Here is a 25758-nt window from a genome sequence, read left to right as displayed (position 1 = left end):
TGTTTTTTTATTGTGGTAGAAGTCACATAATATAAAGCATACTATTTTAACTATATTTAACTATACAGTTCAGTGGCACTAAGTACATTCACATTGTTGTGCAACTCTCACTGTCATCCATCTCCTCGATTTTTCACTTTCCTAAACTGAAACTTTGTCATTAAACACTAACTCCCTATTCCCCCTCCCCACCCCCTACCCCCCAGCCCCTGGCATCTACCAACGTACTTTCTGACTCTATGAGATTCCACTTACACGAGGTACCTAGAATAGCAAATCCTTTTTTTTTTTTTTTAATTGGAGTATAATTGCTTTACAATGGTGTGTTAGTTTCTGCTTTATAACAAAGTGAATCAGTTATACATATATATATATGTTCCCATATCTCTTCCCTCTTGCATCTCCCTCCCTCCCACCCTCCCTATCCCACCCCTCTAGGTGGTCACAAAGCACTGAGCTGATCTCCCTGTGCTATGTGGCTGCTTCCCACTAGCTATCTATTTTACATTTGGTAGTGTATATATGTCCATGCCACTCTCTCACTTTGCCCCAGCTTACCCTTCCCCCTCCCCATATCCTCAAGTCCATTCTCTAGTAGGTCTGTGTCTTTATTCTCGTCTTGCCTCTAGGTTCTTCATGACCTTTTTTTTTTTTTTTTCTTAGATTCCATATATGGCTAGCACCCAGGCACATCTCACTCTAATGTGGTCAAATGATTACAAATTTGAACTGATGGAGCCCACATGGGTGAGGTTTTCCCACAGGAAGGTTCTGTGTCTATCTTGATCAACAGAACTTTCAAGGAGGTTATAACTCATATTGGATGGGGTAAGTGTTAAGTGTGTTGAACAGAAGGTTTTAGAGAGGTAAAATAAAAGTTGCATTTCTCTGCTGTTAAAATCACAGATTGAAAAGTTAAAAAATCAGCCAAACAACTGAATTCACTGAACTGACAGTTGGTCTGGGGTCTGGAGGCAGCCACAGTAAGGCTGACTTTCTGGCCTCTTGGAACCTACATGGACATTGTGATCCAGAGAGTGTTTGCTGACCTTGTCCCACTCCACAGTGCTTTGTCCTGGCAGCAAAAGGTTAGCAGAAGACAGACAAGGGACAGTTAACATCAATTAATAATATCTGGTCTTGGTGACTCCATTTCCCAGATGGTTATAAAGGCTACACTGTGTAAGTCTTTGAACAAGGCAAAATATATTCTTGTTAAAAACATTATTAACAATGGCTAATTTTGTATGGGCTACAGAGGCTGTTGGAAGGAAGGCAAGCTTCTCGCTGGTAACTTATTCCTTTCTGCACTTCAGAAGCAACGCTACTGTTGGAGCTAACTGAAGGCTTAGAATGCTGCCTTGAAAATAGGATAGCAATACCATTTATTGTCCGAATTGGGGCATTCTGGAGAGTGAAAGGCATGCTCTGAATAATTACTCTGGGACAACGGGCTTCACTGAGCAGACAGGGACAGATTTGGGGTCATCCTGCTTATGAAAGCTTCCTTCCTTCTGAACACCAGCATCTAGAAGAATCTCTCCAGGTTTTATCTGCGGATGGTATGTGCACCATCTTAATGAACCTCCGTTCTCGGCCCTTGTGACTTTGGATCCCTGTCTTGTTCTCCACCTGCCGCCATGGGACTTAATGCCTTAGAATGTTCCATTGCACCTCTCCCCACGGACCCTCCTGTGAGCACAGCTGTCTTTGTGAGTTTTCTAAGCATGCTTGCTCTCTCCATCCAGCACATCCATGGCTCTGCACCCGGCCACTGAGGGCCAGACTTGTCTACTCTAACTCCAATCCAGGGTCCTGCAAGCCCAAGGAGGGCTCCAGGGCCCCTGCTTCCCTGCACTGAGGTGTTGGGCATGACCGGGTACCCCTTCCTTCAGGAGCCTGTTTGTGCTTTGCTGTAACTCACAAGGGCTGCTTTGGTCCTATGGGGTCAGCTAAGCAAAGCTTCTGCCCACTGGTGAACTTGCCTCAGACCACAGCACCATGAGGCCTCAAGGGCCTTTGTACAGCATAATAAGAATCTGTGGAGACAAAAGTACTTCTTCAGAAGGGCCCAGAGGAGGGGAGCAATGGAAATTCACTGCCAAGTTTAAAGGAAGGTAGGATGCTCTTAGTAAAAGGAGCTTCTGGCTGATAACTAGGGCAGTGCATGCTAGAACACGTCCTTTTCTTAGGAAAAAGTGGTATTAGGATAATTACGATAGTCCCTAATTTAGATATGTCCCTTACACACTAATTGCTAGCCCTTCTTGAAGCCACAGTTCTGAGAACTTCTTTACTATCTAAGCTACAGGCTTCTTTCCTCTTCTGCCTCGTTGCTGTAACCCTGCTGCTTCTGGGGAACCTACCCCATTTCTCTCCAAATGCAGGTCCCTGATGGCAAGCCAGAAGGCAGAGGAGAGGGAAAAAGGGGCTGAAGAAAGATGAAGTCCCAACTAGCTAGCCCTTCCCCACCTGGCTCCCAGGCCTTAGTATCAATCGCCAAAACCCATGGGGAGGCCAGAAGGAGGAGGTGAGAAAGGAGGTCAAGAACATGAAATGAAGAGAGAAAGGAGGGTATACATGGGGTACCAGGTCGCTCCAGGGAGACCATGTGAACTCTCCTCAGGATGTGACAGAGGAAGACGGGGCGTCTATGATCCTTTTACCTGTCTCTGCAGGAGTCGGCCCACATCTCCTTGTTTGCTCTACTGGGCTGCCTAATGAACATTCTCCCAGCTGCAGTCTTGGGAAAGAACTGTGGTAGTGGAGTGAGAGAGAGAGAGAGGGAGTGTGTGTGTGTGTGTGTGTGAGAGAGAGAGAGTGTGTGAGTGTGTGTGTGTGAAGAGTGTGTGTGTGATGCAGGAGGGAATCTGTGGCCAGGGAGGAGGGCGGAAACACAAGTCCTGCCGTCCCACAGTTCCTGCATCCTACTTTCCCTGCCTCCTTCCCTGGACTCACCCACCCTCTTCACCTTAGCACAGCCCCACATGGCTCTTGACACTACACACTCCTTCCTGGGGCAGCCATCGCCACCAGAGAGGCCTGGAACAGAAGCCAAGATCTCTTCTTGACCAGCCAAGTTAGAACTGAGTGTACTTCCGTAGAGAAACCACGTAACCCATGGAGGTAAAGGCAGAATCCACTAGTCATTCCATATGGAATTCAGACGTAATATGTATTAAACTGGGTTTCATGGAGGAGTGACCACCATTGCTAGCCCAGGGAATGGATGTGAAAGCTTGGGTTTGAGTCCCGGCTCCTTGGGTAGGACACCTAATCTCTCTGTGCTCAATTTCCTCACTTGCAATATGGGGATAAAAATTAAATCTACTTCATAGGATTGTGATGAGGTTAAAAGAGGTCATTTATGGATAGTACTTCACATGCAATGTGCTAGGCACACTATATGTGCTCACTTTGTGTTGGGTATTATTATTATTACTTTTTGGAGCTGATATCTAAAAGAAGTTCCTAAAGACAAGTGATTACATGTTTCCAGGTTCATCTCTCTGCCACATACATTATGCTTCATTCATATAAAACTAATTATGATTCCCTCATTTATGCAAACACGGGTGTCTATTATATGCCAGGTGATGTTCTAGGCCCTGGGGGTACGCTTGTGAGTGGAGCAGACACAGTCCTCGTTCACAAGTTCACATTCACCACAACATGGGCTCTTCCGGCCTCGATGCCTGTGCGGCGTGCCCTGAAAGGCTTGTCCACCTCTCCTGCATCTGGGAAACTCCCACTTGGGAAAAGCATATCATCTTCGAACACTTCTCTAACTTCTGTCACACAGGACCAGAAATCAAATCATTTCTTATAAAACACTGTGCATGTTGCTTATGAAGTCATTATAATGGGTTGTCATTAAAAATTTCAGCACTGATTATCTCCGTTAGCCCGTGAACCCACTGATGAGAACAGAGTGCATGTTATTCATCTTTGTAACCTGGGCAATGGCTGGGCCCACAGCTGGTACTCAAATGTTGTTAACTGACACCATCTATTATAATTTATAGGCTTATATGTTTATGTCCCTTTTTGTGCTTCTCAGGGTCAAAAGACCATATCTTACTCATCTCTGTAGCCCCTCGCCCAGCAACAAGGGCGCTTAGTAAATATTTGTGAAAATTAAGGAATACATTAACAAATGCATCTGTCTTTCATCTAGAAAAACTTAAAATCAGAGCGACTGGGGTAGATAAGTCAGAATCAGAGAAAAGACTGTCAAGAATATTTTCCAGGAAGTTTAGCTTCACTTTCAAGTATGTACAGTTAATTTGGACCTAACTGATAACCTGTTTCTAAGCCCATTAATTAATTGTCATTAATGAGTAAACGGGATTCATCTAGGATAGTGGGTCCAATTGCACATAAACACTTGATTTTCAAAGGTCTGTGTTTACAAACATCAATGATTTCTCCTGATCAGGCTAAACAAGCGGGTCCCAGGCAGGTTCCCAAAGTGCAGGTGCCGGAACCACCAGGGAGCTGCGTGCGCCAGGGCTGCCCCTGCGGTGTCTGTACTCTGGCAGCACCACCTACAGTGGACTCGCTTATCTGTGTTTTTAAAAAAGATGGGCAGACAGAGCTGAGAGCCACTAGGTTAAACATCTCTCTGCCACAAATTTGTTTGTCAAAGTCAGGTCAAAGTGCATTTCAGCTCTAAATGAATGGAAGTTAACTGAGTTTATAGAGACGAAGTGAGTAGAGATATGGAGGTTCTTTTCTTGACTTTTATGACCCTGCTTCACACAGGCCAGGGAAAGAAGAAATGGAGACAGAGGCAGCCACTTGGTCACTAATATTTAGCAAGGGCCTATTCCGTGGTCTGGCGCTGTTTGGAATGCCAGAGATAAAGTGACGTATAAGAGTGGAGGCAGGAGAAATAATTCCCCAAACCAGTATGTAAATGAGATGAGTTTAGGTACAGAGAAGGGCACTGAAGAAGAGATGGGTGGGGTGGTGATAAGGGAGATACACTGGCCAGAGCAGGGCGGGAAGGATTCACTGAGAAGGTGATCTGAATGATGCACTGACATCTGGATGAGGGATGACACCAGGGCAGCTCACAGGGGATCTCGGGAAATGATATTCCAAGCAGAAGAAGCATCTAGTGTAACAGCCCTGAGACAGAGAACAAGCTTAGTGTGTCTGAGGGAGAAGAAGAGGGCTTCCGGGGCTGGAGAGCTTTAAATGTAGAGCACAGCAGAGGCATGACGAGGTCAGGAAGGAAGCCAGGGGCTAGCTCAGATCTGGCCTCTGTTGACGGCAGGGAGTCTTGATTTTATTCTGGTTGCAATAGGAAGCCACTGGAGGATTTGAAACAGAGGGGTGGTGCTTAAGGTTATTCTGGCTACTGTGAGTGGGCGGGGCTAAAGGGGACCGATGCACGGCTTGGACTAGGGCTGACGTGGTGGAGCTGGCAAGAAGTGCAATAGATTCCCAGGCAGAGTGGGCAGGGTCCTGCTGATGGACTGTGTGGGGTAAGCGGAACTGTGGCAGAGGGGTGTCCTTGACCTCACTGTCCTTACCGAAGACCTTGAGGTGGATGGACGCATCCTGCTCGCCGGCCTTGTTCTCGGCGATGCAGACGTACTCGGCCTCGTCGTTCTTGTCCACCTTCCTGATGGTCAGCTCAGAGCTGTCGTCGCTGAAGAGGTACTTCTCATCCTCCTCATTCTCTATCTGCTCCCCGTCCCTGCAGGGCACAGAAATGTAAAGGACCGTGATTTTGAGTACAGAGCTAAGAGGTTAATTTTTAATTAGTTTCCATAAAACGTGGACCGAGCTCACGCGAAAGACTGAATCTTCACAGAAAGTTAAGACGCCAAATTGTACTTCCTCGTGATTCCTCTACCCAAACCTCCGATTCCGCCCAAGGGCTGCAAAGTGCGCCCCCCAAAATTCCAAAGAGAACCTCTGGTTCTGCCCCACAAACTGAATATGAAGGAATCCAATGCACACACAAGGCAAGAGGACCTGACAGAAAAGAATCCATTCTGCACCCAGAGCTGATGCTCCCCAGCCGCCCACCCCTGTTCCCTTGAAACGCCAACACAGGACAGGGCCTGCAAGGTCTCCTTCTCCACTAGTCAGTGATAAAAAGCACGAGCTAGTTTCTTACTTTGTCCAGCTCATGGTGGGTTCTGGGAAGCCTTCGGCATCGCACACCAGGGTGACGGACTGGCCGAGGTTGGCGGTGGCATTCACTATGCTCTGTCTGGCCTGGACGGTGGGCGGCACTGAAGGAAAGAAGGACTGTCAGGGGTGGCGGGGAAAACTTGGAAGGACCCGCTGGCCTGGAGAAGAGGCACTTCCGGGAGACCCCAGGTCAGACAGTTAAGAGTCCTGGGCAGCTGCACAGTTACTGTAAGGGATCTAAATTCAGGTGTGCACTAAATAATTACTGTAAACTGGATCAATAATTCATCCACAAATGCACATTAGTACTTTTCAACAATACATAGTATTGTTATACATATAACAATATATAATATTGCTTTTCAGTAATTTAGATTTAGAAGCTATATTAGTATGTTTTGTTCATTTTACAATGGTATTCTATTTCCAGTAGCTATTTATCATTATATATTTTCTTCCTCAATGCATACCAATCTTACAACTACCATGATTGATGGAACTTGACTTTCAAAAGGGGGCTCTTGATGTTGGAAAAAGTTCAAAACTCCTGCTCCTAGTGATTAAATGGTTAATACCAATTTGAAATGCACCAGCTCACCAAAGTGTGACATTTCTCTGGGACTGTCACAAACAACCCTGTGCACAAACTATTTTTTACCAAAGGAATGAGAGGGGGAGAGTTTGGCAAAAAATATATATCAATATCCAAAGCAATTTAACCATGACTTACTTAATTTCTTAGTACTGACATTTCCTGTAAACATCTTGTAAATGTCAGATCGATTCCACGGGCGTGTTTATTTGACACTGAAAAATAAGATTAATGAGCCCATGGACTATGATTCTGACTGTTCTGAGGCCTGAATTGATTATAATATTTTCTTTGAAGACTGAACCAGGGGACTAACTTAACAATTACAGTAACCTCAAGGACAGCGAAGGATGAATAAGAATTTACCAGTAAGCATGGGGCAAGCTTCTAGTGTTATAAGATAATGAAGGACATTCCAGAACTGCACTAAAAGTCCCCACAGTTGAGGGAGACCCAAAGACAAGTGTGTTTAAAAACAAACAAACAAACTAACTAACAAGACAAGGCAGAGGTTGGGGGTGGGCTGTGGGAAGGGGTGGACTCAGTTGCCGTGGATGAGCCAAGGTTGTAGCGGTGGAGAAAGCAGAACAGATCTCCTCACCATTCACAATGACCTGAATGTCCTTGAAGTTGATCTCCCCGCGTGCCAGGATCCTGCCTTCACAGCGGTAAGTGCCCTCATCTGTTTTCTTGATGCCCCGGATCTGGAGGTAGTTGTTGGCCAGGACTATGAATCGGACTAGAAGAGACAAGGCACAGGTTCATCCAAGGATCAGTCAGAGGACTGGTATCTGCAGGCAGGTGGCTGAGCCCTTCCTTTTGCCTGCCTTCAGGCTTATGGGGGGGCAGGGAGAGGCTCTAAGCTGCAATAGGAAAATGTGGCCCTGGCTCCAACATAGAGCCAAGGGCAAAAGTCTATTGGAAATCTGTCTTTTTCCTTGGAGAGAAAGTCAAGTGCTTGAACATACAAGCTATAGACATGCAACCTTTGACCTGGAAACAACATGGGGTTCTGGGACACTGGAATCTGAGTTTGGGCTAGAACGCCTCAGAAGCTGGTTTCGTGGCCCAGGGGAAAGGACAGCTGCCAGGTCTCACCATCTTTTTTCAGGATGACATCTCGGCCTTTGTGTTTCCAGATGATGGTTGGGGGGAGGGAGCTGACCACATCACACACAATCACGGCATCTTCCCCCTCCCTGAACTCCTGTGGAGTTGGTGCGTTCTTGAACATGAGCTTCTCTGGAAAAGGAGCAAGAGGAGAGTGAGGGAAAACGGCTGGTTCTCCCACAAAGATCCCTTTTCACTGGCACCATACTGCTTGGATATATATACAGTGGTACCAAAGGGGGTCCCACCCATCACTTGGCCAAAGATGCAGGCAGAGCAGCTGGCACAAGGAGGGGAATATATCACCCATGTTTGGCAATTAGTGTCTATTCAAAGTGCTAAATTTATCACATGTTGTGCAGAAAAGGGTCTACAGAAGGAAAGGATTGTCTTTACCAAGGGTCTTCGCCATGTGGGATGGAGCCAATGAAACACAGTGCACAGGTAAAATGAACTGGTAGAACATTTATTCTACAACTAATAGTAGGAGCCACCAGTCCTTCCTCTGTCTCCCACTCTGTCTGGCATCCCATCCCCAGCCTGTCTACAGCAGAAAGAATTTTGAAGAACAAAACAGAAGAAAAGCAGGCTTATGGCAATAAATACTGTGACAATCAATACTGTTCCATTGGCTGTCACCCATCATTACCCTGGCCAACAGGACAGATGCATGATAACAAGGTAATGAGATGCCACCTCCAGACTGGCTTCAGTGGCAATGGGAACTACCCGCTCTGAGTGGCACAGAGTGTTCAGATAATAACCCCACGCACCCCACCGAGCCTTTGCACTCCATTACCAGCAGGAAAAAGTGAAATAAGAGGGGATAAACTGAAGTGTACAACAGTCAGTCAACACTTGGGGAAGGGAGAGGGGAACCCATCCTAGTCCTCTGGGAATGGTGTAATTTCAATTTAGAGAATGGAGGCCAGTGGGAGGTAGCTGTGACCAACATGAACACAGTTGTGAGTTCGGAGTTGGCCGAGGATCATTTAAAAATATACTGGAGCTCTTAGCTTGATGCAGAAAAGACTTAGGGAAAAGGAGGAAAGGGGCCCTGTCAAGCCCTCAGTGGGTCCTCTACTCCATCCCCCTCTCTTTGCTACCCATGTGCCTTCCTAGACAAAGGAGAGGACAGGGAACACAGAAGAAGGAGGAGGAGGAGGATCTTACGGAAGATCTTCACATTGACCGTGGCCTCTGACTCGGTGCCATCCTCTGCAGTGACCACGCACTTGTAAATGCCGGCATCATCGATGTTGGCATTGTAGATGGTGAGGGTGGAAGAAGAGTCATCGTTCCACACCACCGAGATCCGCTGCTGGTTCGGGGTGAGCTTTTCTCCGTTGGGGGAGAACCAGGAGATGTCTTTATCTTTGGCATCTCCTGCCACTAAAAAGGAAGAGATTATTTTCAAACCACTGATGCTGAAAAGACAACGACCCCTCCAGGGTGACAGTGGGTACTCAGTAAGAGCTACTGAGCAAGAGCTCATCAGGCTTGATGACAAGGGGGGGATGACCATTCATGTTGGAGGTTTCTGTGTTTAATTGTTATGTCCATAACAGTATTTGGAAAGAACTCAACAAACACTGGTGCTGGTATTTCTCATAGTGGTCCCATCCCTAGTGAGAGAAGAGAAGAGATACTTATTGGGGACTCACTGTGTGCCAGGCACTAAGCTAGGAGCTTATAACCTCACAGAATGGGGGGCAAAGGGAGTCAGTATAGCTGGGATCTGAGCTCAAGGCTAGCTGGTCTGAGCCAACTCATCAACTTATTTTCCAGGGCTTAGATTACGGTCTCTGAAGTGGAAGATGAGACTCTGGCTAGTTTTGGAGTGTAGACTCCAACCACTTTCATTCCAGCATCTGCCTGCACAAACTGGCATGACTGTCATTTCAGCACTCCCGCCTCAGAGAGGCAAATGCATCTGCCTAAATGCTGCAAAGAAGGTAGCCAGCATCGCCTCTGCATCCTTTCCCCAGGCACCTTGGGATACGGCTGCTGAGCTGTCCAGACACTGAGCTGGAACAAGGGCTCTGGGACCCCCAGACATGGCTTTGCCCTGCCTCTCTGCACAGCACCCTTCCCCAGCCCACACCCCCCGCCCTGCAAAGATGCTTAGTGTGGAAATGAAGCAGCCTTCCTTTCAGGGCCCATCATGTTTTCAATAAATATGACTATTTGCAAGATGTGCTATGGGCTCCACGGCTGCATGTTCAGATCATTTCAATTGCTGTAGTGAAGGCAAAGCTGGAAGGAACACATCCAGCGGCCACCAGCCGCCTCATCTGGCGCAAATCATGACAGCATTTCAAGGCCCCTCCCTGCCGAAAGCGGCTTGCTCAATGTCAGTTTACACCTAGCTCAGCTCTTTCCTGGTCCTTTCATGTTCCAAATCCCAGGCATGTCACATACAGAGACTCCAAAGCCTTATATGAAGCCTTTCCTCTGCAGGACATTTATGGATAATTAGCTGAGTTGTGGAAATGGGGGCATATTTTCTAAACAAAAGACAAGGACACCAGGTCCGACAAATTCTGATCTCTCGTTGGGGCAATGGGACAGAATATTGGAATTCACTAGAGAGCTGGGAAACCCAGGGCACCTGTCCTCACAGCAAAAAGAGGTACTGGTACTCAGTTTTCTTTCAGGCACTTTTTAGGCCTTCTTGGATTTTCCTGCTCTGGGGGATTCTAATAATCCGTACACTGACCCACTGAAGCATTCTTTCTGCACCAGCCCTGCTCTCCAGTGTCATTCATGGGACTCTGGATGTACACAGCACAGGGGGTCTGGGGGCTGTGCTGACTTTCCTAAGAAAATCCCTAGACCTCTTCCATCACGAAGCAGAAGTCCACACAGCATATTTTGCCGTCCTGGGGCAGCCTTGGTAAGGGAAGGAAGGGGGTCTGAGCACTCCCCTGGCTCTCTGGTCACCCTGAGAGCCTGCCACAGGGTGACCCGAGATTCCAGGCACACTGCGATCCGCCGGGCAGACACAGCCGCTGGCTCTGCTCTGAGGGGTGGGTTTCCTGAAATGCAGTGTGACACGGGCACTTGCCTTGGCATAGGAAGAATTTGGACTCTCCGACGCTGATTTCCCCTTGGCTGGGAACAATATCCACCTGCAGAGAAACTGAAAAAGACAATGTCCACTTTAAACACACGTTTGGATTTCTGAGACAGAAACCAGAGCTTTGATTCAAAAACAGTCTCCCCGCTCACATCAAGAAAGAGTGAAGACAGGAAGTTGTTTGGGTTTTGAGAACTTGTCACCAGAGTTCCTCATGCTGAGGCCAGGAGTGGACGGGGTCCAGGCCATTCCCTGTGGAATGGGAATATCCTCTATCAGACCGTGCAGGGTCCCCTGGAAGATCTGGGGGTGACCTCTGCGCTAAATGTTTCTGACTCCTTGAGAAGGCTTAAAGTCCTGCTCCAAACAGCAGCACGTCTGGGATTCACGGAAACAGCAGCGCAGCCAGTTCCATATGGATCATCAACCTGCAGCATCCCCACAGCTCTGTTAAGAGGGAAGCCTGATGCTCCACAACCCTGCACAGGGCTTCCTGCCACTTCCCCACACCACGGAGCTTGACCACTACGGGGGAGGATTCAATGTGAAGATCCAAACTGATTTTGAAGCAGGGGAGGCCCAACAAACGCTCACCTTACCTCACAACTCTAGGACCAATACACCTCTTTGCAGAAGAGGAGACAGCAATCAAACATCGTCACCCCAAGTAGTCAGTCAACTCTTCTGACATGCTGGAGTCTGTGCCCTGCGGCCCCCTGAATCTCTTGGCTGCTGCACTGCAATATTGGAATATCTATACGCTCCACTCCACCCATAAGGCAAAATACATTGCACCGGATCTCACAGATTCCTGTATTCATGGAGTTCCTCGTTGATCTGCTTAGAGCAGATAACTGTTCCTCATGAAAATATACTCTTAGGGTAGGAAAAATGCTGTTATTCATTGGGATTCAACTTCCTTCTGCCTTTCCTCCTCTTAGGTGAAGTAAATCTGCAAGCTAAAGGCTAAGGGACGTTTGGTTCAATGCGTGTAGCTTCTCAAAACCAGTACGAAGGAGGGGCCTGGACAAAATAGACCGAGTAATAGAGACTCAGCTAGCCATTCCTTCTAACAGCCATTTTCTCTTCACAGTAGAACGGAGGGAATGTTCGTTGCCATGGTGATAGCCTTGCAGAGCTGCTGTGGGTCTCAGTCTGCGCTCATTTGATGAAGAAGCAACCATGGTTGTGCTCAAGGGAACAGAGGGATCAAAGGGCCTGCTTGGGCGGGGAAGCGGGAGCATGGGGGCAACTCAGCTATCAGGGGCGCAGCCTTCCTAACTGTCCTACAGACAAAGCAGCCCATGGAAAAACCCAGCAGAGGCTGCAGAGAAAGGGATGGTTCGGTGGGACAGGAACGGAACAGGGGAGGAGTGAGGGTCATGGTGAGGAATCGGGAACAGGCTGGGAGAGGATCCTGAGGGCTCCACTGTGAGAATATGAAGTGGGAGTCCAGAGACTTCCAAATGCTGGTTCAGAAGAAATAGTATAGTAACTGCAGGGCAGCCTGTCTCTCCCTCGGTCAGTTTGCTGCTGATGACTCATTTGGGGCCGAGGATGGAATTCTTCCTGAGAGCAGTGAAATGTCTTCCCCTACCTTTCCTGAATTTCACCTGTAGTGCACAGAGCTGCAATGAAATATAATGCCGGGGCCACGGCACCCGGGGGGGCAGAAGTGCCCGGCGGTGGCAGGTTTCTCCCATCACTCTCTTCTGGATGGAGTCAGGGCCACTGAGTTCTAACCTGAGGGAGCGGAAGGGGTCCCAACCATCACCATGTCCTGCCTCCTGATTTTCCAGATCAGAAAAGAGAGGTAAAGTGACTTCCCTAAGGTCACATCTAGTGAGGACCAGGGTGGCCCCAGAACCCAGGTCACCTGGTTCCCAGGTAAGTGTTCTTTCCATTACGTAAGGCTGTCTCTGTGAGTAGGGGACAAAATGTTTCCACTCAGTTTAATAAATAATCCTGCCAACCTGAGGAACAACCTTCAGATGCACATCCCCTAAGAGAACAGAGCAAGCCCGCAGTATTTGGGGGAGCGTGGGGCCCTACAGCGAGGGCTACAGGCCAGTGTCATCCATCTTAAGGCCAACCAGGACCTTTGCGTCCCTGTCTGTGGCTCACATTCCATGGAACAACCGGCCTATGAAGCCCAGAAGCTGCGCCGATGCCATCTGTCACCTACGTAATGGTCCTTTCTGGAGTTTACTGGGGCATTCTTTAGAGAATTAGAGACATATTTCTGCCTGGAAAGTTCACTGGCCCATATGCTGTGTATTAGCAGCCAGCTTCAACATATGGATCCTGTTACTCTCACAGAGCCCTTACTGCTTTGAGAAGGATTTTCTTATCCCAAGTGAAAAAACAGACTTCGTTTTTTTCAGCTCTTTTCAAACAGAACATGACTCTCAAGAGGGAGGAGAACACGGCAAGGCTGAAAAGTTTCCATACTCAAATGTGGCCAGTATCTATCTTTGGGCCAAGGAGAGAAGTGAGAAATAAGAATTACAAAGGAACTCCTGGCTTCACCAGATCCCATGCACACATTTATCATCACAGAGATTTTTTAAAGAAGAGATATCCATTTAGACGCCTGACCTTTTGCACACATGGAAAAGATAGTGATTTCTCCTTCTAGACGCCAGTCAAAGCCAGGTCAGAGGAACCCCAGACTCTCTGAAAAGTCAACGCTTGGATGTTTTCCACCGAAGCACAATGGCTGATTATTCTTCCCCAAATGCAAAACCTTGAATTAGTAGGTTTAATAACGGTAAGTGGAAATCCTGCTCCAAACGCCAAACTCTTTCCCTTCACTTCTTGTGGCCTTTTCCTTTATTACTGTATTAGTCCTCTCACTGCTCCCAATAAAAATTCCTGCCTCGACTTTCACCTTTCTCCAGTTGCAAATATAACTGAAATTTCCTCACCAGGCCTACCTCAGACCCTTTAGAGCGACTATGAAAACACTTCTCCCAGAAAAAGTATCTCATTTCTTGCTTTGCAGAAACATTCTCTGCAGAAACACAGTGTGTCATCTTAGATACATCCAAAGACACACGCTTATAAACACAGGTAGTTGGACCTGGCTGGGACCCAAGGGCAGGCTTTCAGTGTCCTCCCCTAAGGACTCATCCCCAAGGCCTCTGGCAGCCAGTTCACACTTTCTGGTTTACAAAGCACACTTTGTTACTTCACCTGAGGCTCACGACAATTCTGGGGTATAAAAAGGCTGATACTATAGTCCCCATTCTACAAAAGAGGGAATCAAAGCTCAGGGAAATGAAATAATTTGCCCAGGGCAACTCAGCTAATAAGTAGTAAAGTCAAGATTAAAAGTCATCTAATTTTAAGGCTCCAGCTCTTCCCCCTGCACTCCATAACTACCACTAATCTTTTCTTGGTCTCCTAATGGGCTCGTTATTGTTATTACCTATTAGTTACCATTTGCTCTCTTTCTAAATTATGGGCTAGAAAGAGCAGAGTGTACAAACATCTTATTATCAAGTTGCTGCCATCATTTCTACTCTGGTTAATTATAACTGGCCTCTCTGTTCACAGATAACCATAGCATTATAATTCCCATTTTACAGATGGGGAAGTGGAGGCTCAGAGCCCTAAGTAATGGTAACAGTGGGGTCAAGATTCAAAGCCAGGTCAAATGCATCCAAAGCCCCAGCCATTTCTCCCACACTGTTATATCCCTTGTGAACAGACAGAAAAAGCTTCTCTTGAGAATGGAATGAGTCCCTTCTCCATGTCTCATTGAAAAAGTAAAATAACCCCATGAGAGATGTATATGTTTCAAAATGTGTTTTCTACTTAAATGTATTTTTAAAAAAGTAATGCCTTGTTCTGAAAGATATGCCAACTTGTTTAGCAAACAGCTTCAGGTTGAGGTAGAAGTTTTGTGATTCCCAACTCCCTAGCAGAAGCAAGCTGTGAAGTCTCAGTTGCTGAGAAAAAGGAATTAAAATTTCAGTTCTAAAGGTGCTAAGGCACTTATCAGAAGAGGTGGGATCTTACCAAAGCAAAGCAACAGAAAAAAATTATTCTGATTTCAAAAAGGAACTCATAGATTTCATCTGAGTCAGGAACTTCTTGCAGCAGTTTAATTTTACTGTTCTTTTCAGATTCTTATGTGCTTGAGGAAGTAGGAGCTGAAAGCAGAAAGTGAGCCCAGGTCTCTCCCATGGCTAATTGACAGTACCTTCTTGTTAAATGGTTATAAAGACACTGGTTCCTGAGGAAGACAGACTGCAGAGATGCAGCAGACCCAGGGCCAAGGTAGGTGCACCTGCGGACCATGTTCTGGTCACCAATTTAAGAGATGTGTGAACGACAGAGGATTAATCGGATCAATGACTATGCATCAGATAAAGAGATTTTCCAAAACCTATTTAATAACGGCTAAGGAGTTTTGAAAAAGGCATCAAAGTCTAGTTCTACATTTATTTTGTCAGCCATTGTTCTAGAAATGAGCCTTAAATATCACTATACTTAACCACTTTAATGGAGACTTATTTTTTATTTTTCAAAGTATACTAAAGTGTCTTTCATTTGACGGTTCTGTGGGAAATCCAGATGCTGGAACCAGGAGCGTGATAACCGAGGCACCCCCGCCTGCCTAGACAGTCTGCCCTCATTGTTAGCAAAGTACTCGAGGGAAGATAAAGGGCAATTTCACTGATAAACCAAAGAAACGCAATGAATGTAAAACTGAGACTCAAATGGCAGTCCTGTAGAGTGGGGAAGGCCACGGACTCTGGGCCAACCCTCAGCTCTACCACTTACTAGCCAAGTGTAATCTTGGCCAAGTTATGCCTTTTTCCTAATCTGTAAAACGGGGAAAAACAGAACCCTTATCATAGGGCTGTTGGAAAGATTAAATGAATTAATACATGTAGAATAGTCTCTGGCACATAATACACATTTTATACTTGTGTATTATTATTATTAATAAGCCTCTATCAACAACCCTTCCCAAGGAAATTATTTTGGTTACTATTTTTGAGAGAAGCTATGTTTCCCTTTATGGTTTTAAATAAAGTAAACTTCCTGAATGATCCATGTGTTGGTCAGGTGGACCGATTCCACTCTCTACATTACTTGAAGATATTTAACTTGCCTGTCAGAATTTTATTGGTATAAAAGATGACTGAATTCAAAGCCAAAAAAACAATAATGTAGGCACTCTAGCCACGTCACTTCACCTCAATTCTCTCATCTGTAAAATGGGGATGATAATAAAACTGAGGTCTTGTGGTTGGACTGTCTCATGGTTAAGAAGTCAGGATCTAGAGTCAGAGAGGCCTGGGTCCAAATTCCAGCTCAGATACGTAGTAACTCTGAGTTCTCAGGAGAGTTTCAGGACCTGTGATTCCACATTTGTAAATGGACATAACTCAATCAATCTCGCAGGGATGTTGAGATGATTTAGAGAAGTAATGTATGTAAAGTTCCCAACACAAGGTCAGGCTGTGCTGGTTGTCTTTTAAATGATAGCACATACATGATAGTACTTTGAACTCACACACACACACACACACATACACACACACCCCCTAAACAAACAAAATCCCCAATAATGCTTGTAATGAGAATGAGGTAGCAGGAACCTCTTGTAGACTACTGGATTCAACTGTCCAAAATCTATTAAGGGGTGTGTGTGTGTGTTTATCTACGTGTATGTATGGGAACATCCACTGAAAGCATAGATAAAAGTGTGTGTGTGTGTGTGTGTGTGTGTGTATGAATAGAATAATTCAACTTGTCAGATTGCTGCTGTTGCAAGAAGCAGCTGGACATAGGTAACTTTTCTCATTTTGGGAGAGAAAAATGAATAAACAATTAAGGATGACAAAGGAGTCTCACCCATTCTTGACATGTGAGTCTCACAGTTCTGGCTTGAGCTACTGTTGACAGAAGCTGGGTAGGAGAAAATGAGGTGGACTGTTTCACTTTCAAATATTAACCCAAAAGTTATATGTTACTTTAAAGGAACTATAACATATATGCTTAGAGATTTTGGCTTCTGGTTCTGTATAATGGCATCATAATGGCAGACCATATTCTGATTGCCACTGGAAGCATCCTCCTTGTCTAAAGCTAGTTCATAGCAGCAACCAAAATCATCTAAGAGTCATACTCAGGGCTGCCAGTCTCTTGGTCAGCCTAGTTAGGGCCCCATCTATGTAAATGCTGGGAATCCTATGTAATTCCCATTTAAACCTAAACACCCAGAAATAATCTAGCTAGGGTTTCTAAGCCAACTGAGATAAGTTATGACCAAACCCTTGGGAAACCCTCTGTGTGTAGTCCTCACAGGACCCTGGGCCCCTGGCTTCTCCCAGTATATAAGCCAGCCTAGAGAGTGAAGGAAGCCCTCAAGAAAGCTGTGGTCTTCCCTGGTTGACAACACCAGCACCAGCAGACTTGCGAGAGCAGAACTCAAGACTGGAGAAGGAAGGGAAGCTGGCTCTTGGTGGTGGTGGTGGGTCCATGGTTTATGCCTTTTGAATGGAGAAAGCAGAGCTTCTGTATGAAGGCAAATCGTACAGAGAAGCTGTAGATAAGATACAAACTCTTCTAAACCAAACTCACTTAGTTCATATACCAAGCAGGTTTCCAAAGCCTATCATTTTAATAAAGCCATCAAAACTGGACAATGTTTCATTACAAAACTGATGCAATGACAATTCCTGGTGAAAGTTCTCTTTAACTTCCTCAAATCTCAGGACTCTTCCAGAGTGATGGGGGGAGGTACGCAGAAGGTGAATATGGCTTCAGAATTCTTCAGCTTTCTATGCAATATGATAAAATAGTTGATATTATAATATTACACTAAGGAAGAAAAATTATTGAGCATCACTACACAACTGAGGCCTAGATGGTTAATCTGATATCCTGTTACCCCAAATAAACTATCCTATGAAATTCTGGTAGCCAAACAACAGAAACCAACTTTCTAGAAGCAGGAGGCTCTATTTCTTAGCATAATAAATTATATGAGCTGCTGGGAATCAGGAATAACTGGGTTCTGGCCCTGTTCCATGGGGCTGGCTTCATATCAGAACACAGAGCCAAGGCAGATAATGGCTTCAGCTCTCTTGGCCTCCTGAGTTCCCTGGGTCAAATTAACATTTCATTAGTTCTGATCGGATGGTTTAGTTTTATAGAACTAAATCAATGGTTTCAAACTGTGGTTGTTATCCCCACGAACTACTTAGAAGCTAGAAAACTTGACTAATGTCACACAGTGTCCTCGTGCTTATGGTTATAGGGCAAGAAGATCTACACAGTGGTTTAATCTGCTCAGATGTGATAGATTCACGCTATCCCCCAGGCTGCCACTCCCACAGCTAACCCCCACCCCCAAGAAAGTACACAGTTCCTACTAGGAGCATTCTAGAGCATCTTTAACAGGAAGTCAGAAGAAATGACTCAAAGGGATATTAATCAGGAGCACGACCCAAACAAATTCCACACCACACCCCCAGATCAGACACAGGAGAGAAGCCAGCCGAACTCTGATGAAAGGAGCCGGTTGGTTTGCGTGTTTTTATAGAGGATCATAAAGGAAGGAGACGCATTGAAGAATTTACTGAATTTTTTTTCCCAAAGCAGCAATAAAGTCAGAAGGAGTCCTATAGAGCCTCAGAAGGGCCAGATTCCAGGCCAGGAGTGAAATCCTTTCTGAGTGGGCATTCGTACTGTCTCCTATAGTCCACAAGGGGTGAAGGCAGGAATGTTCCACAGCCTCCACCCTGGGGAGCACCCAGCTGAGGGCATGAGTGTGTACCAAGAGGCGGCAAATGTAGACTAGTTATACCCTGACTTCTGTCTTCTACTCTGTTGGATTGATTCACAGCCAGGGTTTTAGAGCTAACATTTAGTAACAGAGAAGGTTCAAGCTGGGCGGACCTGACATATAATCTCCAACCCCTTCATTTCACAGATGGGAAACACAGGAGCAGAAGTCTAGGGTCCCTGCAGCAAAGTTCAGGAGTCACGAGGTTGGGCCCAGGTGCTGACTGCTGACTTGAGGCCTCTTCTTGCTTCTGTGTCTCATTTGCTTTGTGTGATCCCAGTAGCTATTTTGCCAACTGTTTCCTCTTGCCTGGTTTGCCCTGGTCTCACCTCTGTCCCCAAAAAGCAAGAGTCATCACTTGGAGAGACTGGCTCTATTACGTGCAGGTAGGAAAGCTGGACAAACAGCTGGTGGTCTACCTTCCTGTCCGAAGCCCATTAAAATATCTGGTGCCGCCAACACCAGCCCACTTTATAACAGAAGCTCTGGTTCCCTGCTTCCTTTTCATAATTTTTCTTTAAATAAATTTATTTATTTTTGTCTGCGTTGGGTCTTCGTTGCTGCGCACAGGCTTTCTCTAGTTGTGGTGAGCGGGGGTTACTCTTCATTGTGGTGCGTGGGCTTCTCATTGCAGTGGCTTCTCTTGTTGTGGAGCACGGGATCTAGGTGCACGGGCTTCAGTAGTTGTGGCTCGCAGGCTCTAGAGCGCAGGCTCAGTAGTTGTGGCGCACGGGCTTAGTTGCTCCGCGGGATGCGGGATCTTCCTGGACCAGGGCTTGAACCCGTGTCCCCTGCATTGGCAGGCGGATTCTTAACCACTGTGCCACCAGGCAAGTCCCCCCTGCTTCCTTTTGCAGACTGTCCTTCCTGCTGTTTCCCTTTTCCTGGCAGAATGACTGCCAGCCCGCACTTTGCCTGCAGTTGAATTACTGAAACGTAGGGGAAGGATGCAAATAGATGTCTGGAACTCAGCTAAGCTTCTCTAGATAAACAACGTAAAATCTATTAACCTGCCCCGATAACCCAGGCCTTCTTAGTAAACAGCTGTGTGCGATTTGATAGCTGCCAGGATGCCCCTGACAATGTTTCCTTAGGTCTGCTCTTCTGAAACCTTGCCTTGACAAAATGACTCATCCAACTTCTTTTCTTCTGGCTATAAAAAGGTACTGATACAAGGAGGATGGTTTCTCTCCCTCCCAACAGCTTTTGCCAACATGGCAAGAAGTTGGAATTATATCTTCCAATATTTGTCCAGCTGTTGTTTGCAGATGTTATATTCTTTACACCCAGAAAATAGAAATTTAGAGAATGCTGGCATGCAACTTCATCCAGAGAATTTCAAATCCTGCCCGTGTCTTTCAAAAATGTCTTATGTGATCATAGCTTTAAGCACATCTGGGCTATTGAAGACACAAAAGCTTATAATCTCTTAAACAACCAGTGCAAAGAATTGTTAAATTTGGTTTCTGTCAAGTGAAAAAAAATCACACTCTCAAACCAAGATATATTGTTTATATATAGAGTGATTATTTTGTGCCAGTCCCTGTACTAAGCACTTCATTGAGTTCATGTAATCCTCGTAACAACCCTATGAGATAGGTACTGTTATGATCCTATTTGACAGATGAAGAAACTTAAGAACTGAAAGGTTAACTAATGGCCCAAGGTCACAAAGCTAGTAAGAGGTAGAGCCGAGATTTGAACCCCAGGCAGATCCAGCTCCATGGCCCTTGATCTTAAGTATGTATTACTTAAAGTTGGTTTAAATAAAAGTCAACTTTCATGAAAAAGGGGTTGCTCTTGTGCTGGATGAACCGGGAGACAAGGACGTAAGTAGAGAAGAACACTATCTACTCAGGGATGTACTGATTCTGAACAGGGGCTGGAAACAGGTTGCTTGAATTCTGAGCCCACCAGGCCACACGCCTCTCCCTGCTGCAGCCCTGCCTTTGTCCCTGAACTGAATCCTTCTAGCCCCTCTGCTCGCCACCAATGGGTCTGGCTTTGATGCCTACCGGCAGCCACCAGAGCTCAGTATCAGTGGTGGTCACCAACAGGGATCAGGCAGAGGCTGTGAGTGGGACTTTCCCATCTATGGGTCACTCCTGATCCCCCAATTTGGATTCTGGATAAGCCGTATCACGCCTTATTAAAATGTGAGTGTTAGAATTATTCTTTGCCAACACAAGTTGTGACTGGCTCTTCGCTCCTCTGCAGGGTGTGCATCTGAACTGGATTATTAATGCAGCTCCTCGGCCAGTGTTTTCTCAAAGCACTCACTCTCCTTAAGAGGCCATCTGGAGAGCACCATGGTAAAGAGATTCTTATTAGAGGTCACAATGTCTTCTGCAGGATAGACAGTCCATTCCCTACTCCCTTGGCCACTGTCACCTCTCATCAGACAGTACCTGACCTGTTGATTAATACATAGAACCATATTACACAAAATTTTGAAGGAGTTAGAACAGAAGAAAACTCAGCCACTTAATAATAATTTTACAAATAGTATATCCATTATCTGGGAAATAATTGTATTACTTTCTTGAATTAGAGAACTAATAAGAAAGCTGTTGCTGGCACCATTAATTAGGGTAAGAGCTGAAATGCCATATCTGTCACTATGGCTTATCAGGAACTTAGAAGTGAGAGCAGCCCCAGCCCAGGTTGGGTGGTGGAGAGGAGAAGGGGCAGCGGCAGACGGTGGTCGTGTGGTGGTCCTGGCACATCTGAAGTACATCCTGGTTCTGAGTCTGTGGTACTACATCTGCCAACCTTAGGATCCATCCATCCATCCAATTACAGAACATTACTTTCTGATTTTCAGTTAAAAGTCCTTTGGCTACATTTGTGGCCTCCTTCTGTCTTCACACAGTGTGATTTCAGGGACCCAGAAGAGCCCCCCAGGATTCTCCCAGCCCCAGGCTGGTGATTGACACGACATTTTCATTCTTGGTACTTCTACCTTCTGATGTGTATGCCTACTAACAGCCAGCAACTCTACATTGCTATCAGTCTTTCCAACTTATAATGAATCAATGATGTGGACAGAGTTTGTTGGGAGGGCTGGGAAAATGGTCTGCTGGGTAGGCATAGGGAGTTTGGGAAAAAAAACAACCAAACACATAACATTCCCACTCATCTTCATAGCTGAGACCTTCCACGTGTGCTAACTATGCTCCTTTCTTGCCCATAATAATGCTACAACCCTAAAGAACTGCCAATAAGTCATAAACATTCAATATGGAGTGAGATCCTTATGATATATCCCTTACAGTTTTTTTGTTTGGGTTTTGTTTTTGTAGTAGGGTTTTCATTTGAGCAACCATCACTAACTTCTTTCATTATTCACTTAGACTCCTTCCCTCACCCAATCCAAACCCAACTGTCCTTGACAAACTCACTTTGCTTTATCCAATAGGCAGGAGAGCCTTTGAATCCCAGCCTAAGAAATCAAAGACAGAAAGATTAAAGAGAGTCCCCCCCATGGCACCAAGTCGTAATGGGCTTTGATGTTCAAGGACTAAAATGAGTGGGATCCCAAGGAGCCAGTTCAAAGGTCAGAGGCAAATATGATGCTTACCCATGAGAAACAAACACAAACCCATCTCATCTGATGGTGTCAGAATCTTTTTGGAAGGATTTCACAAAGGCAATGTTTCTTAACTTCCCCTTCAAGGTGACAAACTCTAGTTCTATGAGCAACTTTAAAACCAAGTAACTAAACCATTATTCCTGAATCCGTATCTAAATAAAAAGGAAAAACCTGCCAAGAGACAAATTCCCTTTAGGGGAGGTTTATGGGAAACTTCCTCTCAACTTCAGGAGACCAAACCCCTTTCCTGGCAATGGGGATTTAGTGTCCACTGTGATCCTGCCTGCTGGTTCCAGCACCAAGTCTAACTAAGGGACTTGGGCAGGACACGGGGGAGAAAATGTGCACACACACTCATACACAGACACTCACACTCCTGCCTCACATTGTCTTCCTGGACAGCAAATTCCCCTTGGGAACTAACTTTTGAACTTTCAAGATGATGTCAAGTCACAGTGACGAGGTAAAACTGGATTCCTTAAACTCAGGGCACTGACCACTGAATTCACAGTCAGCCTCATCAGTGGCTAAACTTGGGAGTGGAAGCACTCGTTTCTACTCCAAACTGGACTGACAGCTACAATACCGAGGAGCCCTAAGACTAGTGGCGATCTGAACATACTTAAATTGGCAGAGCTCACACATGATGCTGCTGCTTTGTGTTGCGTGTAACTTTTAGTTTTCTCTTCTTTTTTTTTTTTTTTTAAATATAAGCAAGTTGAAATTGTAAAGACTTATAGACTTTTTTTTTTTTTTTAATTTTTGGCTATGTTGGGTCTTCGTTTCTGTGCGAGCGCTTTCTCTAGTTGCGGCAAGCGGGGGCCACTCTTCATCACGGTGCGCGGGCCTCTCACTATCGCAGCCTCTCTTGTTGCGGAGCACAGGCTGCAGACATGCAGGCTCAGTAGCTGTGGCTCACGGGCCTAGCTGCTCCGCGGCATGTGGGATCTTCCCAGACCAGGCCTCGAACCCGTGTCCCCTGCATTGGCAGGCAGATTCTCAACCACTGCACCACCAGGGAAGCCCAACTTTTAGTTTTCTTACATCCCCACCAGAAATTCCCCAAACAAACTCCATGCTGCAGGGCTTTAACGGTGCAGACAGACAAGGCTGTAACTGTGGCTGTCTTAGAAGCAACAGTGCATCTGTCTGCTGTCAGGATGACTATGTCGTCCTGGGGGTAACTCAGCAGATCTCTTAGCACCGTGGATCGTGACAGAATGGGTCACTCATTTCACATGCACTGGGATCTCCCCAACAGGCCTATCTTTTGTGTAATGGAGTCCCTGCCTTTATTCCCCTCTCATCACCTCTCTCCCCATCCCACCCCCAATTCTCAGGGTTGGCCTTCTGAATATTTCCATCAGACAGACAGACAGAAATCCTACACACCCAACAACAGCAACAAACTTTGGCCAAACAGAAAAAGCACGGATACATATGGATATATAGCCCTCATGTTTGCATTATACCTTATTTTGTAACAAGGCCTTTATTTCTATAAACAAGTCATAGCTGTCAGCATCACTATTTGGCCTTTAAAGGTGCCAGTATCTTATAAGAAAGCTATTAAACAGTAACAACCTGACAACCAAGTCCCCTAAAGGGACAGAATTGCCAGAATAAATGGCTAGAGCAAAAAAGAGCTCACAATCCCAGTAGCACTCCCTAAACTCCCTTGGGGGCAAAGAATCTGTGTCTGAATTTCATCCTGCTCTCTGGAGGTATAAGCGATTACTCCCTCTTCCTCTTTTCTGTTATGGGGTCTACACATAGATCTACATTTCATGAAGCATTTCTCACTGAGTCCATTCAGGCAAGATGACACAATTTGAATAGTCTACAAGTTATTACCAACACACACACACCAAGATCCCCAGTCTGCACAATGTCAGCCTCAAAAGCCACTGAACTGTGAGTTATATGCCTGCTTCCTACATAAGGCAAGGCGATGGTAACACCTAAGCTTTTCCCCAAACTTCTAGGTAGCTTTTAAAGCTGAAAACAAAAACAAAAACAAAACCTACCACATCAAAGACTTCTTGACCTCTATATCATCCTTTTTCACTGAACCCTTGGGGCGAGGCTATTAAGTGACCAAAATGGGCTCAAGTCTTGGGTTGGCCTTTGTCTTAGACCAAGACTTTTGTAACATCCCAAGAGAGAATGACCCAGAGACCAAGACCTGAAATCAAGGGTACTGGGTCCAGTTTCCCCACATCAAAATCTGCCGGAGTCTGACTTATTCCTGCCTCTTAGCGAAAGGCCTTGCTATACAGCTCAGAGATGGGGAACTCCCTTAGAGGCCAGGTGCCAGAGGCAGAGCCTCAAAGGTAAGAACGGGTCAGAGAAAAGAGCTGAGAACTGCAGTCGAGAAGGAAAGTGCCTTCAGGGGAGAGAAAAGAGATGGAACTAACTGGATGACATATTAGTGCAGTGTAACAAAGGCCTCGAAAGAGCCTCAGGAAGCAGCCACCCTACATGCTGATTCTTCTGCTTCTCACAGCCTTCCAGAAACCACCAACTGTGACATAAGCTTCACAACCATGCCCTGTGTGAGCAGCCCCGCCCCTCCTGCTGTGTGCTCTGGACTTGGAGGCCATGCTGGGACCTTCCGGGAGACCCCAACTATGGGCACAGAGGACTGGCACAAACCAGACTGCACGGAGTGCACGATATTCCCTTACACTCTGCAAAAAGTGACACTGCTGGATTTTCTTCCAGGGAAAATCAACCAGGACCACGGGAGGGCTGATCCAGGGCTATCCTGGTCTTAACTGTTAAAATCTGGCCCCAGGATCCTCTAAGGCCATGGAAACCATAACAGAAGGGATCTGGCGGTGTAGAGGTGTGAAATCAGTCCCTCCTCCCTGTCTCCATAGCAATGAGCTTGCACCTCCGTCACAGCCTCACTGTGTTATAATGTAGTAGCACCTGTTTAAATGACTGAACTCCATAAGGACTGAGCCTTTGCATCCTCAGTGCTCAGCACATAGTATGCCTTAAGTGATGTGCTGAATTAACTGAAGATCCTTTTTGATTATTCTTGTCTGAGGTTCACATGAGTCTAATGGTTCTGAAATGCATGGGATGCAGGAGTTCAGGCCCTGGAATAGTATCAGGTTACCTGCTTAAGAATCACCTGGATGTTTGTGAAAAATAGCTTTCCTTACTGCACCCCTAAAGATACTGATTCCGTACCTGTAGTGGGGCCTTGTGATTCTAATTATAAAATGCTCCTCAGATGATTTTGATATGTAGCCAAGTGAAGATTCTCTGGCCTAGTCAATAATCTACCTGGCATAACTGATGATATGCAAACAATACTGAACCCACCTAAACTCTTCAAGGCCCTGCCTGAAGTTTTTGATTTTTATAACCATTCTTATGTTGCCCTGCTACTTGGCCATTTATCACATTAAGCAATG

At 45.8% G+C, this 25758-nt stretch overlaps 1 protein-coding gene across 4 annotated transcripts in view; it reads right to left on the bottom strand.

The window, feature by feature from the left end:
• LOC133100091 (neural cell adhesion molecule 1) overlaps positions 1–25758 on the bottom strand; it is a 316904-nt gene that overhangs the window by 52987 nt on the left and 238159 nt on the right. For all 4 annotated transcript variants that reach the window (XM_061203992.1, XM_061203994.1, XM_061203993.1 and 1 more), the window contains exons 2-7: positions 10920–10994; positions 9026–9244; positions 7841–7984; positions 7344–7481; positions 6134–6251; positions 5541–5707 (exon numbers count right to left, since the gene is read on the bottom strand). In XM_061203992.1, coding sequence (XP_061059975.1) covers positions 5541–5707; positions 6134–6251; positions 7344–7481; positions 7841–7984; positions 9026–9244; positions 10920–10994 — 861 coding nt within the window. The remainder of the gene's footprint in view (positions 1–5540; positions 5708–6133; positions 6252–7343; positions 7482–7840; positions 7985–9025; positions 9245–10919; positions 10995–25758) is intronic.

The sequence above is a fragment of the Eubalaena glacialis genome, chromosome 10 (genome assembly GCF_028564815.1).
Source record: "Eubalaena glacialis isolate mEubGla1 chromosome 10, mEubGla1.1.hap2.+ XY, whole genome shotgun sequence".
NCBI lineage: Eukaryota > Metazoa > Chordata > Mammalia > Artiodactyla > Balaenidae > Eubalaena > Eubalaena glacialis.
Note: the sequence above shows the minus strand (reverse complement) of the source record. Positions and strands in the feature narration are given on the sequence as shown.